Consider the following 16,786-nt stretch of genomic DNA (forward strand, 5'->3'; position numbering starts at 1 on the left):
CCACTGTCACTCTAGCACAAATCATATTCAAAAACTCAATTCAGCAATACATGTATGTAAATCATGTATACACACACACACACACACACACACACACACACTCACAGGTATATATACATAATTCCTATGCCTATGGCACTACATTAAATACTAAAACACACAAAGTTAGCAAGGAAAAATCCTTGCCTTTAAAGAAGTCTATACTCTAATAGAAAAGATAAAAACTTAAACATAAGTGAGTATGTTGCAAGGTGAGTTAAAAAAAAAAAAGTAAAATGAGTAAAAATTAGTGAAATGAGCAAATGAGCAAAAAAAAAAAAAATCATGCTGTAAATGAGGGGTAATCAAAGAGCTATAAAGGGGTAAGAGGAGGGAAATTTTTATCCAGCCCTATGTATGTGCATGGGAGCATGCAGGATATCATGTTAAATGGTTCCTGAAGACTAAGTAGAATGGCAGCGGGTTGAGATGGGAAAGCAAGGCATCCCTGATAGAGGATATGGCTGAGCAAAGACAAATGGGAAAGAAGAGGGTGAGTTGGAGGAAAGATGATCTGCATGAGTGGGCATGTTGGTTATTATCATTGCCTCTTACAGGAAACTCTACCTCCATTGTTCCAATGGGCTTTAGAACTGTAGCTAGAAAGGGAATTTGGGACCCCATGAACGTAGGGGAACCATTGAGTGATTTCAGGCAAGCGTCAGTCCCAATAGGCTGTGACTTAGGATGATTAATACAAAGGGATGAATTAATGTATACTGAATAAAGATCCATTGAGAAAAATATTAATTACTTGATTGATTCATAAATAAACTGATCAAACTGAGATAATCTTTAAAGTTACCAAGTACGTGATTTTTGTATATGTATTTGGTTTAATCCCCTAGACTGTGATCCTCCACTGTGACTAACACTGTGGTTGTTCTTAATATTTGGCACACCATAAATACTTTCTGTGGTTTTTGTGGACGGATTTGCAGAGTTCCTAACTATGTAAGGAAAACTGTATTTATTCATTCAGCATGTATTTAATGAGCACTTGTTACTGGCCAAGCACATATGCCATGGAGGATGCAAATATAAATAAAGCAAATATTTTGCAAATAACACATTGATAGAGGTGGTGAAAATAATACCTAACATTTTTTGAATACTTAATCTAAGCCAGGAATAATGTATATTCTTACATGAATAATACAACAACCTTAGGAAGTAAGTGAGTAATAGAGGCTCAGAGGCTGCTGTAACTTACCTGAGACCTCTCAGTCAGCAAATGGCAGAACTAGTACTGGAACTAAGGTCTCTTTGATTCCAGGGCCTTTTCTTGAAACCACTATTCTACATTGTAACTCCTTATATAAGAAAGAGAGTAACAGTGGTCATAATGCAGAAGGTCAGAGAAGCAAAAGAAGCCAGGAGGCTTCTCAGAAGAGGTGGCATTTGGAAGATTCAATGGTATCACCCCTGCCTGGAAGATGTAACATCCAAAGCAATAGCAGAAGCACATACCCTTTTGAAGAATGCTGTGTAACACAGCACAGAGAATGGCATGGAAATAGGCCCTCAGGAAATGGTCATTAGGTTGAACTAAAGTCAGTATCATGTGGGATAAGAAGTATAAAGGTTCAAAGAAAACAACAGAGTTCACTATGGGCTGGGTGATTCATTCACGCATTCATTCATACGTTCGTACAGCAAATATCTTTTGAGTAGCGTCTATGTATCAGTCTCTCTGTATTGTGCCAGAGAGAGAGGTGGTTCTTACCAAACAAGAATCTAGACCAATTGGAGATTCAGATTAATAACAGGACGGTGATACTATTATATGGTAACTCCTAGAGAAGAAGTGTGCAGACCATCTAACCCTGGGGAGGCGGGGTCAGAGAAGCTTACCTGAGAGAGATGAACGTTCAGGAACTGGAGAAAGGCTGTGTAAAAGTGCACGGCAATAAAAAATAAAACCAATAGTTTTAAAAAGATGCCTGTAGTGAAATATAAGAAATACACTGGCCTGGAGCATGGATGTGGTATATGCCGGGTGATAGAACAAGGCAAAGCCAAGAAGAGTGGCAAGGCATTTGAACAGCCTGATGTTAAGAAATCTAAACTGTACACCAAAACCTTCATGGAGGTTGCGAAGGGCTATGAACAGGGAAGAAAGAACTTGGTTTGGTTTTAAGAAGACCACACTGGCTGCTGTGAGGCAACAGATCAGCAGGAGTGAGATCTGAACAAGAAGGCTGCTTTGTCTGTTATCGTACAGATCTGGAGAAGGTAGAAATGATGAAATGAGGAGCTGAACTGAGGCAGAGAGTGGAGAAGAAATGATTCTGATGAGGAGACATTTGTGCTTGGCATTGAAAGATGGGCCTCACTCAGTAAAAGAGAGTGGGGATGTCATTTTAGGCATGAGGAGAGTCTCGGTGCATGAGAGATGAGAAATACAGCCTAGTCTAGAAGGAGCTGAGGTTTCAAGCAGAGACACAGGGAAAAAAAAAAAAAGTCAAAGAGGAAGAAGAAGTTTGGGGGAAGAAGGAAAAGAGAGGTGGATGAAGAGAAGGAACAGAATGATTTAAGATGAAATCAGACCATTTGAATGTGAAGATTTGAAGAAGGCTCTCAGAACACAAGTCTCAGGTGGCCCTGTTGGAGGTTCAGGCAGAGGGTAGATGATTTCTCAAGTCAGTGGTCTTTGACCCCATCTCCCTTCCCTGACCTGGCCTCCCATCTCCCAGGGATCTTTATCCTCTTTGCATTCATCTTTACCTTTTGGAAATTGGGAATAAGCTAACGACTTCACTCAACTTTTTGGGAAAAATACCTTATGACATTGAGTCTAACAATCTAAGATGATATTTACTGTAAAACATACCACTGTTTTACGTATACTAAGAAAATGATACCTTGCCAATTAAACTAAAACACATCAATTATAAAAAGCATTCTAATTAAGAGATATTAAAATCTGAAAAATGATACAATTTAAAATCTATGATAGGTAATCAAGAAATAAAGATGAAGAAAATGCCCCCATTACTACATTTATAAATTGTACTAGCCTCTGGTCTCAGATAGCCTCCTTTCCTTCTCTGCCAAGGATACATGCGTCCATCTAAGTCAAATAATTTCCATTATACACAAAACCCTATTTACTCTTACCTGCCCCACTTTGATTGTAAAACTACCCTGCCCTTGCTTGTAGTATCAATTTTTGCCTTGCTACAGAAAAACTCTCAATGTTGAACAAAAGTTTTGTTGTTGCTATGTTAAAAAAGAAAATTTAAAAATCACTTTACTCCTGGTCACCTTAAGCTGTTGTGCCATTTATGTAGAGTTTGCTCTTGAATGTATTCTACATCTTACCCAGAATTTCACCCCTAGACTTCCAATGAAAACATCCTTTGTCATCAGTGACCCACGTGTTGCTAAATATCATACTCAGTTTTCAGTCCTCACTTTAATTATACTATCCACTGTATCTGATGCAGTTACTGCTATCTCTGTTTTGAAAAACATTCTATATCTAACATCTAAGATACTAGACTCTCTTGTCTCTCTTCCTACGTCTCTGGATACTCTCCAGCTTCCTTTTCCTGTTCTTCATCATCATTCTATCAGCACGACATTTTAATATTAATTTCTCCATGACTCAGTAACTGAATTTTTTTCTCATCTACACTCTCTCCCAAAGTAATCTTGCTCAATCTCAGATCATTGAAGTTTTTCTATCCTAATTCATATTTTCAGTTTTCTCTTCTTACCTTTCTAATGTCTTCCACTCAACATCTACATTTGGATATCAAACAGACTTGGTCAAACAGTTTCAAACTCAACTAGGTTCAAACCCAATTCCACATGTCCCATCAAAACTGGTCCTTACCATTATCATCACAGCAATGTGACAATTGTGCCATTGCAGTTGCTCAGGCAAAACTTTAGGGTCATCCTTGACTTCTCTCTCATACAAATATTTTTGGGTTCATTACCAAATCATGGCAGGACAACCTTAAAAATACATCCATAAATTCAGGCACCTCTCACCACCTTCATTGCAACTATCATGATCTAAGCCACTATGTTCTCTCACCTGGATAAACATGACAGCCTCCTAACAACTGATATCCTATAATTGTTCTTGCCTTCTTACTCAATCACCATAGTGATCTATTTAAAATATAAATTAGGTCAAGTTACTTCTCTGCCCAAATTTTCACTTGCTTCTCATTACATCCAGAGTTAAATCCAGTCTAAAGTCTTTGCCCTGGTCTACAAGTTTCTGCATGACCTGCTTCTTCATTATTTCTCTGATTATGAAGAAATTTTTTTATTTGTTTATTGTCTGCTTTTGCCATAGCCACACATCAATTATAAGCTCCAAAATGATTCAGTTATCTTATTCACTGCATATCTGGCTTTAAAAACATACCTGACCATAGAGTTGGTGCTCAGTAAATATTGCTAAATAAATAAATGAGTAAACATATGAAAGAATATATTTCTGCATCATCCATAGATTTCAGCAAAATATTCTCTCTGCATCCCTTTCCACATCAGTGAGCTACTGAGGCACAGCTTTGCTCCCTGTATACCTCGCCATATGGATACTAAATTACATGACAATGGCGGTAAAACATTCAATGGGCTTCTTGGAAAGAGAAGTATGAAAATAAGAAGTTATCATTATGCCATTAGTGTTATTTCTACTATTTGAGCTGTTGCTGCTATGACTACTAATAGCCTCTGATCACTCTCATGATTTTTCTTTCTCATTTCTAATCTCCAACAATCCTCTTTTTTTTTTTCTATTTTGTTTTCCCTTGGCCTTGTTTTAATAAACATTTCATGAAACATCACAAGGTGAAAGTCATTAGAGTGCCATTGATATTGTTCTTAATCCACCAAAATAACCTTCTGCAGAATCTGCCCTCCCAGCCTCATTCAAAGAAATGAGAAGAGGAATAGAGAGATACAGAGCAAACTCATTTGAAGAAGCTTGAAGTTAGGCTGAGTTAAAATTCCAGCTCAACCACTTATTAAATAACCTCTCTTGGCCCTGGTTTCTTCACCAAAATGGCAGTTATTTATTCCTTCCTCTTGGGAATCATGTTGAGGATTAAAAATATAATAAAAGCAATTAAAAAATAAAAAAGTTAAAATAAAAATATACATAAATAAGCCAAAATAAATCTAACAAAAATAAATTAGCACAATCTCTGGCTTATAGGAATGCACTGAAAAAATAGTATCTACTGCCATTTCTGGCTTCTCCAACCTCAGTTCAGGCAGCCTGTCCTCCAGCTTGGCTGAACCCTCTCCCATTTTCCCATGCCTCTCTGCTTTATTCATGTCCTCACTTTGCAGATGGTGTCAACACAGGACACGTTATTAAATAAAACTTTAATAGATACATATTGCATATACAGAAATGCACACATAAAAATAAAGCATGTACAGCTTTTTGAATATTCACAAAGCAAACACAGCCATGTGCTGCCACCCAGATTAAAACAAACAAAAAAAGAAAAAAAAAAAAGAACATTACCAATATCCCCAGAAATATCTCTCACCCCTTCAGCCTCATTCCTCTCCCTAAAGTCCAGAGAAGTCCACTCTCTGGACTTCTAAAGCCGTACATTTGTTTTTACTTTTTTCACTCATCTAGAAATAGAATCCCACAGCCTGCCCTCGTTTATGTCTGACTTATTTCACTCAATGCTGTGTTTGTAAGATTCTTCCATATTGTTGTATGAAACAGTAGTTTATTCTTTCTTATTTCTGTATGGTAGCTCGTTGTATGAGTGTATGACAATTTACTTATCCATTTTCTTGTTGATGGACATTTGAGTTATTTCCGGTTGGAGTTATTTGAAATAGAGCTGCCGTGAACATTTATGTCTTCTGGTAAGCATGTTTTCATAGGAGTTGGGTCATAGGCCAAGAACACGTGCAATCTTTTCTAGATACTGCCAAGAGTTTTCTGAAATGGTTGTACCAATTTCTGAAATGGTTGTACCAAGTTCCCATTGCTTCACATTGTCCCTCCTTGACATTGTTAGTCTTTTTTCATCCGAGTCATGCTCATTGCTGTATTATGATATTAAATTGCGACATTAATTTACACAGTTTTTTTTTTTTTTTTTGACTGGGAGAGTTGAACATCTAAGTGTTGTTGGCATTTTGACATTCTTATTTGTGAAGTGCTTGTTCATGTCATTCATTTTCTTTTCCTACCAGACTATTTGCCTTTTTCTTATTAACTTCAGGAGTTTAAAAATATATATATTCTAAAAGTGTTCTTTTTCAGGCACATGTATTACAAATATTTTCTTCCACTCTATGGCTTGTATTTTTATAGTATTAATAGTATTTTGATGAACACAAATTTTAATTTCAATGTATTCAATGTATCAGCCTTTTTTTGCCTTATACATAGTGTATTTTTGCATCCTGCTGAATAAATATGAGCTCACTCCAAAATCATGAGATAATCTGTCTTATATTTTAGAAGCCCTTTTGTTTTGCCTTCCACTAGGAGAATATGATACTTCCCCAGAACTTTTTTCCTATGACTCCTCTACCTGAACACACAGAATGAATCATACCCTTTTCTGAATCCCCATAATTCTATGCCTTATTTTATGATTGCTATTAGGTTATGTCTTATCTTGAATCATAGATACTTGCCCGTCTATCCTTTCTATCTCATCCCCATACTCCATTCACCCAATCATCTAAATTCTTTAGTCTTTTCACTAAATCCTCATCATAATGCCTCCTAAGAGGCCGGGCATGGTGGCTCATGCCTGTAATCCCAACACTTTGGGAGGCCTAGGCGGGTGGATCATGAGGTCAGGAGTTCGAGGCCAGCCTGACCAACATGGTGAAACCCCATCTCCACTAAAAATACAAAAAAAAAAAATTAACCGGGCGTGGTGGCTCGTGCCTGTAATCCCAGCTACTCAGGAGGCTGAGGCAGGAGAATTGCTTGAACACGGGGGGCACTGAACTGAGGTCATGCCACCGCACTCCAGTCTGGGCAACAGAGCAAGACTCTGTCTAAAAATAATAGTAATAATAATGCCTCCTAAGTAACTCTGGGATTGCTCCTGTCACCAACCTCTAATCCACCACCTCTAATTAACTGCACACATAAGAGTCAGAATGGTCTTCTAAAATATCAATCTCTTCATGCTACTTCTGTTTAAAAATGATGCATGGTATCTATTGCTCTCAAATTAACTTTCAACTCAGTAATGTGCTGCAGGAGCCTTCTAGGACTTGAAGGATTATCTTGTCTTTCTCACCATTGATGTCTCTAGTTTAATATTACAAGAGTTTCTTATTTCTTTGAATATCCCTTCATAAAGATCCTCTGTATGCCTCTCAATCCATGCCTTTGTCCTCCTATTTATCCTTTAGGTCTTATCCTATATATCTTTTTGGCAGAAAACTTTCCTGACTCCCTAATACGTTAAGTCTCCATAATGTCTAATGTCATATAAACCTTATACTTTTTCTCCATTAAAATTTATTACACCTACTATTGTTTGTTTGAAGTTCATCTTCTCTAATAGAATTTATGTTTCCTTGGGGCAGAAACAATGTCTGTCTTGTTCACCACTTTATTTTTTTTTGTCTGTCTCATTACCAACATGACTTCTTTAAAAATACATTTGTTGAATTGAACTGATTTATGAGGATATGCCTGGGGTCTAGTGTATTGGTTTTGGCATGTAGTTAGTCTCAATAAAGGTTTTGTAATTCATCATTTTCATAAAATCCTAGAATCGGTGTTGAGAAGAACTTAAAACTACCTACTTCAATCACCCAACCTGACACTTAAATAATCTCTATTATAACATTTGTACCAAATATAGCCTACTTATAATCATCTGGTAACAGGGAGTCACTGCATCCTTCAGCAGATCATTCCAGGTTTGGTCATAAATGTGTACTAGAAAGATCCATTTTATGCTGAGTTAAAAACTGGGATCCTTGTAATTTCCCCCTTCCTACTAGATTGGGATTGGTCCATTTTGTTAATATTACTGGGGTTGATTCTCTTTTCTGCAAGACAGCCTTTTAGGTATCTGCAGCAGGTCATTTTGTTTCAATTTAACCTTCTATTACTATTTATCATAGTAAATCACTTTCTCAAGAAAAACTGCAGTCTCTCAACATCCCTCTTGGGGCATGCATGTGCTCAAACACAGATCCAATTCTTCAGGTGTACTCTAACCCATCTAGGGTAGGACAGTGGGCCTGCCACCACTCTTTCCATTCGCAGCATACTTCTAATAATGTTCTCATGGCAGATCTAGATTTTGGAGAACACTTAAGTCTTATACAATAGTTGTTGGTTTTAAAAATATGAATTCAAAATTAGATATAAAGCCAAGTATGTATTTAGAAGGAGAAAAGGTGGGCACTTGGAAGGTGTGGAATCCTTGAACCTTAAGCTGCATTGGCTTTAGGTAAGTCAACCTCTAAATGTCCCTAAGATCTCAATAATTTCCTTGGTAGGAATATCTCATTAATTCCTTCTATTTTTGTTCCAATTATAACTCACAGATCTTTCCACCCTCACTATGCACAGCGGGGTGATCAAACACAGACTAGAGCTCCATTGCCTGGATTCAAATCCTGGCTCACACTTCACAAGGTCTCTATAGGTATCCCATGAACTAACACATAGAAAATCCTGGCACACACAAGGAAAATCTGTCTTTCTTATCTACTTTCTTAGCAGGCATTAGCAAATCTTTCTATCTACTCTTTTTTTCTACTAAAGATGGTAGGGTTATGCTCCATGTATTTAAGATTCTAGTGTGTTGTGTTTTGTTATTTAATAGTAAATCACTTTCTTGGCCTGAATTTTCCTGAGGAATTTTCATTCACTGGTCTCAAGTGACTCTACCAAGCCCTCCATGCAGGTTAGAAAACAGAAGATGTAGCTGTGTGTGGTGGTTCATACCTGTAATCCCAGCACTTTAGGATAACTGCTGAGGCAGGCTGATTACTTGAGGTCAGGAATTCAAGACCAGCCTGGCCAACAAGATGAAATCCCATCTCTACTAAAAATACAAATATTAGCCAGGCGTGGTGGTGTGCACCTGTAATCCTAGCTACTTAGGAAGCTGAGGCAGAAGAATCACTTGAACCTGGGAGGTGGAGGTTGCAGTGAGCCGAGATTGCGCCACTGCACTCCAGCCTGGGCAATACAGTGAGACTCCGTTTCAAAATAAATAAATAAGAAAGAAAGAAAAAAAAAGAAAACAGATGATGTTTTCTAACCATCTTATGTAACAGGAGCATGAATCAAAGAGTTGCCAAGGAACCAGAATATAAAAATCATATTAGGCTCTGCTTAGCTTTACCTGCCAATCTCAACCCAACTTTTTCCCACTGACATTCAGAATCACCTTTATCATGCACCTTTATAGAAGGTCACATTTTTAGCCTGCTCAAAGTTAAAGCATGCCTTTTTTTTTTAATATAAAGTTGATATATGATCATTGCAGAGAAGTTAGAAAAGAAACTAGATGCCTAAAATATACCATCTGTAACCTAGCGATCCAGAGGTAAGCTCTTCTAATACCTGGGCTTATTTCCTTGTTACATTATTTTTATTTATCTCTTTAAATTATTAAGATAATGCCATCCATTCAATCAGAAACCTTTCATTTAATAACTAACATTATATCAAATTATTTTCACATATTATTGGAAATTCTTTATAAGCATCGGTACCAGCCTAATATTATGTTGTATTAACACAATATAATTCACTTACTCTTCTCATGTAAAAATTAAAATCCTTACTTTTTTGATATAATACATTATGCTTTTTAAAAACAGTGCTCTGTGTACTTAAAGCCTTGTCCAACCTTTCCCTGTAATGTCCTCTCCTCTTTATTATGTGAATTAATAAGGATAAAATTATTATTTTAAAGGATATATTTTCTTTAAAATAATAAATATATACGAATTACCTAACAATACCTTGACATATACAGACACCAAAGAAATACAGATATTTATAAATATCAACAAATTAATCCCTATACTGGTTGCATTTTCACTAGTCATGTCTGAAAGTATCTTTCTCTCTATAGTCCAGCCAGCATTGAGAATGATTATTAGTAATCTCTGCAAAAGCACGTGTGTGTATGTATATATTTAAGACTATGAATGATTAGCAAAGGGAAAAAAATTACAGAGCATCAAAAATTTCCATAAATGTTCTATTTTGTGAGGATTAAAATAATACTCATTGAAAATCAAAAACAATAATGCAGAAAATTCAGACAATGTGATATGAAACTTTAATAATATATTAGGTCTGAGGCATCTATAAATAATACCATTTAGACATTTTCATAAAAATGATCAGATACATACAGTTCACATTTCCTTACTTTCTATCTGAAAACTAATTAATAATCATAACTTTAATGTCCCGCATACGTTAAAATTCTAAATGTTATGTATATACCATATCATAGTGGTCTAATTTCCATGTTTGCAGTTTTCATTAGGTTTTCTATGCTTCATCTTTATTCTCCCTTCACACCATCCCTCCTGATCCCCGCCCCACCATATCACATCCATGTTGCTTCTCCCAACACTGACCCCACTTTTTCCACTGGCTTCCTACCTTGAAGATGCAGTTTGCTCTCCGTGCTTTGCAGAAGGACGGAACTCACAGAGTCCAGATTGTCATAGCTGTTACAGCCCAGAGGCCCAGTGCGTGTCTCTGTGACCTGCAGCAGATATCAAATGAGACAGGTGTGAGACAGGAGTCCTTGTCTAGGACATACCCCAAAGAGTCATACCCAAGCAGAGTAAAGCCAGCAGAAAAGGCCTCCTGGTTTGAATCAATGGTTTGAATCCTGAGCTCTGTGCCTGTGTCTGGGACCAAGCACAGCTGTGACTGAGTAGACAGGCTAGCAGGGTGGTCAAGCACACAGACTGCATGGCTGTTTCTACCAGTGGTTCTCAATTCACATGGTGACTGGAACCCTGTGACCTAGGGAAGCCAATTAACTTCTCTGGGCATCTGCAAACCAAAGCTAGTAAATCTCTTCCAGAAAGGTTGTGAGACCAGGTACGATGGGTCTAAATGCCTGGCACATGGCACGTGTTCAATACTGGGTACCTTATTACCAAACGGCTCTATAAATTGTTATGAGTATATATACACTATTATCAGGCAAGAACAAGAAAACGATACCCATTTTCCTAAAGAAGTTTTAACAAGAAGCATAATTGTGCTGCTGCTGGAGAAATTGACCCAATCCCGTGGCTGTGCATTTCCAGAATATTGTCTTAGAAAGACTTAAGGTAGTGGATATGAGAGGAGTAGCTATTCAAAAAGATAACCTTGAAATAAGAATGGCTTAGTATGAAAAGAGGCCTCTTCATTTATTTAGCCTTTGCTTCCCTTTCTTTAGGTTTATTTTGAAGTTTTCATCCAACTCTAGAAAGACAGCATCCGCTGTAGGGAATAATGCCTGGGGAGGCAGTCACAAGCACCTTCTCTACCCTTTTCTAGCTGTGAAACCTTGAATCAGTAACTTTCTCTTTCTAAGCCTCAACTTCCCCATCTATAAAATGTCAGTAATGCTCTTAATACCAAAATAGGATCAAGAGATTATATTTTTGAAGTATTTAGTGGGTAGGGTACAGCAATATTTAGTAAATGGCAAATAATTAGGTTTGGTTTTGTTTTATAAATAATTTATTTTTATATACAAAATAATAATGTATTTATTATTGAGTGAGAGTTAAACTTACCCATTCATTTTCCTAAAGTTACCTATGGTAGGGAGAAGGGCGAATGGGCAAAACTTCTCCACCTGGGTTAGTGGCTGGTCTAAATCAGGCCCACTAGTGAGACAAGTTTTAGACAACTTGGTCTTGAGGTAGTGGCAATAAATGGCATGAAAAATCCAAGGGCCAAATTAAGTGCAAAAGACAGTGCCTACTGTAAGAAATGGTTTCTTGAGTGGCCACTGTACAATTTCTCTGAGAAATTCCTCCTACATAGGCAGACTGCACTTCCAGGATACACAAAAGAGGATTATTTTCTGACAGAGCTTCAATATCTCAATTCCGCATCCTATCCAGGGTGGAGAGAACCATTTGGTGATAATGAAAACCAGGCCTTTGTGGCACTCTGACTCCAATGGCTTCATAAAGATCCATCTCTCTGCGCTGAGTTCCCTAACAACATAATCCCCCAAATATAGGCAATTCTTCTCGGATAAACCGGCCCTTTGTTCGTCAGTCTGATTTATTTCTCTCCTTACTACCTCCCTCCTCAGTAAGTCTCCACTCCTACACTTTTCTCTCTTCTTAGTCAATTTCTGACTCATCTATCAGCCTTGGCAGGGTAAGATCCCTTGGCTTTATCCTCACCCTTTTCCCCTACAGATATCTTGGAAAGGCTTAATATAAAGCTAGGTCTGCATTTTATTTTGAAGAAATTAAAGACTGAGATGTAAAATGCAGGCATAATCTGGTAAAAGAACATTTGAGATGGAAACATCTGCACTAAAACCCTCAGAAGAACAAACCCTTTATGTGGAGAACGTCCTCCCACATTCTCTTTATGGAGGCTGTCTCTGAATCTGTGCGTTTAAAATGAAATCTTGTTAAATTTCCTGTGCTCTAAGGCGCTCAATCGAAAGTCCAGGGCTGCTTTTCTCAATGTGATCATTTAATTTTTAATTAGCTAGAACTGAATAAACTTAAACAATGAGCTCCTCGGTAGCCACATTTTAGGTGTTCAATAACCCCACGTGACTAGGGGCTACTATCTCGGCTAGTACAGATACAGGGCCTTTCCATCACCTTAGAAGGTTCTACCGGACAGCACTGGTATAGAAAGGCATAGATCAGCAAACAACTGAGTGCCTGTTTTGATAAAGTCATATTGGAACACCCATGCCCATTTGTTTATATATCATCTATGGCTGCTTTTACACTACAACAGCAGAGTTGAGTAATAGTAACACAGGCCATGCAGTCCACCAACCCCCAAATAATTATTGTTTGGTCCTCTACAGAAAACTTTTGCTGACCCGTGGTCTAGAGAGCAGAGTTCTAGTCCCTGTTAAGTTATTCTCTAACTGTGTAACCCTCAGAAAAAGGCTTTAAACTTTTAACCTCAGTTTTTCCATCTGTAAAATCGTGAGTGGAGAGGAAAGAATAAAAAACATAGATGTTTAAAATATTGCTGAGCTAGGCATCAGTAGTCTCATTGTTGCTAGCTCTGAGGCCTCAGGAAAATCATTCACCTCTTCGGAGTCTGTGTTTCTTCTTCTAGAAAGACTTTGATGATCTCCATACAGGAAACTGATGAGAAAACTGTTGATAATTCTGCCATGACTACAGCCAGGATACTCTAGTAAATCAGTCCATATGGCTACTGGAATGACAATGCACACTGATATTACAGGGCATGTGAGAATATCAGTCAGAGCAGCTGGCAGAGGGCACCATGAGCTACATGGTTATGAACCTAGAAATTGTATCTGCCCATCCACTCTCAGAATGCCTGTATTGCAGTGCTGTTGTATTGAGAACCTGCCACCCAACTCCACCCTTAAGCTGTACCTTGATTGCTCCAGTTGATATCTGGATCTCATGGAGCCTCCTCATGGTGCCATCACGGTCAACAAAGTAGGATGATGCGAGCTGGTGCAGAGCTTCAACGCTTTGAGTGGCATTCCCTGACTTCCTGTCGAGGCGACTTTTGTCCATGTACATGGTCAAAGCCTCCTCTCCTGGATGGGAAAGAAAAGTAGGTAAAAAGTCTGTCGAGCTTTCATGTGGGAGGACAGGCATGGGGACCTGGATGTTGAAAACAGCCTTAAATCTCCAACCAGTTTGGCCCACATTTCCTTCTGCCTCTAAAAATCAAGAGCACGATGAAAATAAACTGTCTAGAGGTGGCTGTAAACACCAGACTCCATTAGGTCAAGGATCATTAAAAATACCCCAGCAACAAAGTCCAACCCCTAATAATTGACTTCAAGCTTCTCACCAGCATCATCTTACAACCAAAGCCTCTTCCCTTCTTCCAAGAAAGTTCAGCCTCTTCTATAATGGCAAATGTGGCACAGATACGCTCTTATTATTTTTTCCTCCTCCTCTGGCTCCTCATTGCCATTCAGTTCCTCCTTTCCTTCTGCTCTCCCATCTCCCCTTTTTCACTTCTTTCTCCTTTCCTTTTCTCTTTACCCTTCCTCTCCCCTGATCTTTTCTTAACAGATAAATGAATGGATGGATAAACAGATATTTGGATGGATGCAAATGGATGAATGACAGACATGTTAAAATAAATGTAGATGTAAATTTTTAAAAATTATACATTTTCTTCTATGAATTTTTTCTTAGATATGCACACGTAGATTAAAACACTGTTAAACTAGATGACTTATAATTTGGATAAAAAACTGTTTATCCAGAACTCCAGAACGAAAGCTCCAGGAAGCTACCTCTGCTCTCTATCAACTTCATGAACAAGGGCATGTTTCTCTTTTTTTTATTCATTCTAAGATGCTTTATTTGGTAAATAGTTGAAAACCTAAAACCACATTATCACAAAATAGTGCAAATTTTTTTTTTAAGTTCCAGGGTACATGTGCAGAATGTGCAGTTTTCTTACATAGGTAAACAAACGCATGCCATGGTGGTTTACTGCACCTATCAACTCATCACCTAAGTATTAAGCCCAGCATGCATTAGCTATTTTTCCTAATGCTCTCCCACCCTCACCCCTCCCCCTGATAGCCCCAGTGTGTTTTTGCCCTCCCTGTGTTCTCATCATTCAGCTCTAAGTGAGAACATGTGGTGTTTGGTTCTCTGTTCCTGTCTTAGTTTGCTGAGGATAATGGCTTCCAGCTCCATATATGTCCCTGCAAAGGATATGATCTCATTTCTTTGTATGGCTGCGTAGTATTCCATAGTGTATATGTACCATATTTTCTTTATCCAGTCTATGATTGTTAGGCATTTGAGTTGATTCCATGTCTTTGTTATAGTGAATAGTGCTGCAATGAACATATGCATGCATGGATCTTTGTAATAGAAGGATTTATATTCCTTTTGGTATACACCCAGTAATGGGATTGCTGGTACAAATGGTATTTCTGGTTCTAGATCTTTGAGGAATCGCCACACTTTCTTCCACAATGGTTGAGCTAATTTACGTTCCCACCAACAGTATAAAAGTGTTTGTTCAATTGATTGATCCTTTTTTTTTCTCAACTGATTTCTCCTTTTTATCTTTTTCAACGTAGTTGCCAGAAGATTTAAAAGGGGCCTATGTGGCTCACACTTGGGGCCATATCATATATCTATTGGTGAATGCTGGTCTAGGGATAGAGAGTCATAGGACGTTATTTCAATATACCAGGTGAATAGCCAAGGCAGAGGAGTATACAGAATGCAACACAGACCAGGGGAAGGGTAGGCAGCTGCATCCTGTAGATAATGTGGGCCACAAGGCCTGGTCCATACGGCAGGATACAGCATCAGTTTTAAGCCAAATCTATTCAGGTTGCTGTACAGATTGCCCCACCCCCACCCCAGCAACCTGAATAGATTTGGCTTAAAATTGATGCTGTATCCAATTAGGCTTTGAGTTCCAGGAGCCATGGGAAGTGCAGCAGAGGAACAAGGACTCCATCCAATTTATCTTTCTAATGTTCCAATGCTTATCTTAGGGTCTCATGAAGAATAGATGTTCAGTTATCAGATATAATATGGGCTCTCTAGCTATATCTTTTGCTGCTCTCTGGGTTTGCTCTACCCTGTACAAATGTGCACCATTTTCCCTCATTGTTAGGGCTTCTGTTTTTCTGTTTTACTGCTGGCTAACTTATATATATCCCTCAGGTATCACGTAAGATATCACTTCTTCTGAGATGTCTTCCCTCAGTACTACACTCCTTACCTGAACTAGATTAATAACTCTCAGGTTTCACAGGCCAAGGCTTGAGAGGAGTTCATAGTAAAGTGCTCATGTTTGCAGTTTCCCCAGAAACTTTACTATTATGTAGTAACATGTGATTGTCTATTCTCTGGCCCCCACAGCAACCTGGATAGATTTAGTTTAAAAATGATGCTGCAACCAATTAGGCTTTGGGTTCTGGGGCCATGGGAAGTGGGGCAGGGGAACAAGGCCTCCATTCAATTCATCTTTCTAATGTTCCAAAGCTTATCCTAGGGTCTGATGAAGAGTAGATGTTCAGTTATAAGTTGAGGGATAAATGGATAGATAGATGAATGGATGGGTGTATAGATAAACAGACAGCTAGGTGGAAAGGTAAAAGTTAAATAAGTGAATATGCTAAGAGTTTGAGCCATGAAGCAGAGGCAATAAGTGTTCCAAGTATCAGCTCAGGCTCTCTTAGGTGCCTGTGAAAAAGAAGGTGAAGCAAGCCCAGTTCCCTCTGGACTGAGAACTGGCAGGAGCAAACCTTAGATCAAGGGGGGTTAATGGGCTTCTTGCTGCATTATTAAGGCTTAATTTCTTGTTTATTAAGAGAATGTTCTGTTTAGAGTTGCTTTCCCCCTTGGGCATTCCTGCAAATTGCCTCTTCACCCCACATAGGCCTTTCCTGAGTATTTCTGTTCTCCAGGAGACTTGGCCTCACTTTCTGCAGCACCTTATCTCAGAGGTGAAGAAAATGGGACTTTCAAAGGGAATGAGGAAAAGTAGGAGTGGATCTTGTTATCTTTTGAGTCAATAGGATATTTTGTTACCAGATAGAGG

At 38.3% G+C, this 16,786-nt stretch overlaps 1 protein-coding gene across 1 annotated transcript in view; it reads right to left on the bottom strand.

The window, feature by feature from the left end:
- Positions 1-16,786, bottom strand: part of BRINP1 (BMP/retinoic acid inducible neural specific 1) — a 203,742-nt gene that overhangs the window by 60,744 nt on the left and 126,212 nt on the right. Inside the window, exons 4-5 of the mRNA XM_032251437.1 lie at positions 13,621-13,790; positions 10,658-10,763 (exon numbers count right to left, since the gene is read on the bottom strand). Coding sequence (XP_032107328.1) covers positions 10,658-10,763; positions 13,621-13,790 — 276 coding nt within the window. The remainder of the gene's footprint in view (positions 1-10,657; positions 10,764-13,620; positions 13,791-16,786) is intronic.

This window comes from Sapajus apella, unplaced genomic scaffold (assembly GCF_009761245.1).
Source record: "Sapajus apella isolate SASKATOON/1434 unplaced genomic scaffold, GSC_monkey_1.0 scaffold76, whole genome shotgun sequence".
Taxonomy (NCBI): Eukaryota; Metazoa; Chordata; class Mammalia; order Primates; family Cebidae; genus Sapajus; species Sapajus apella.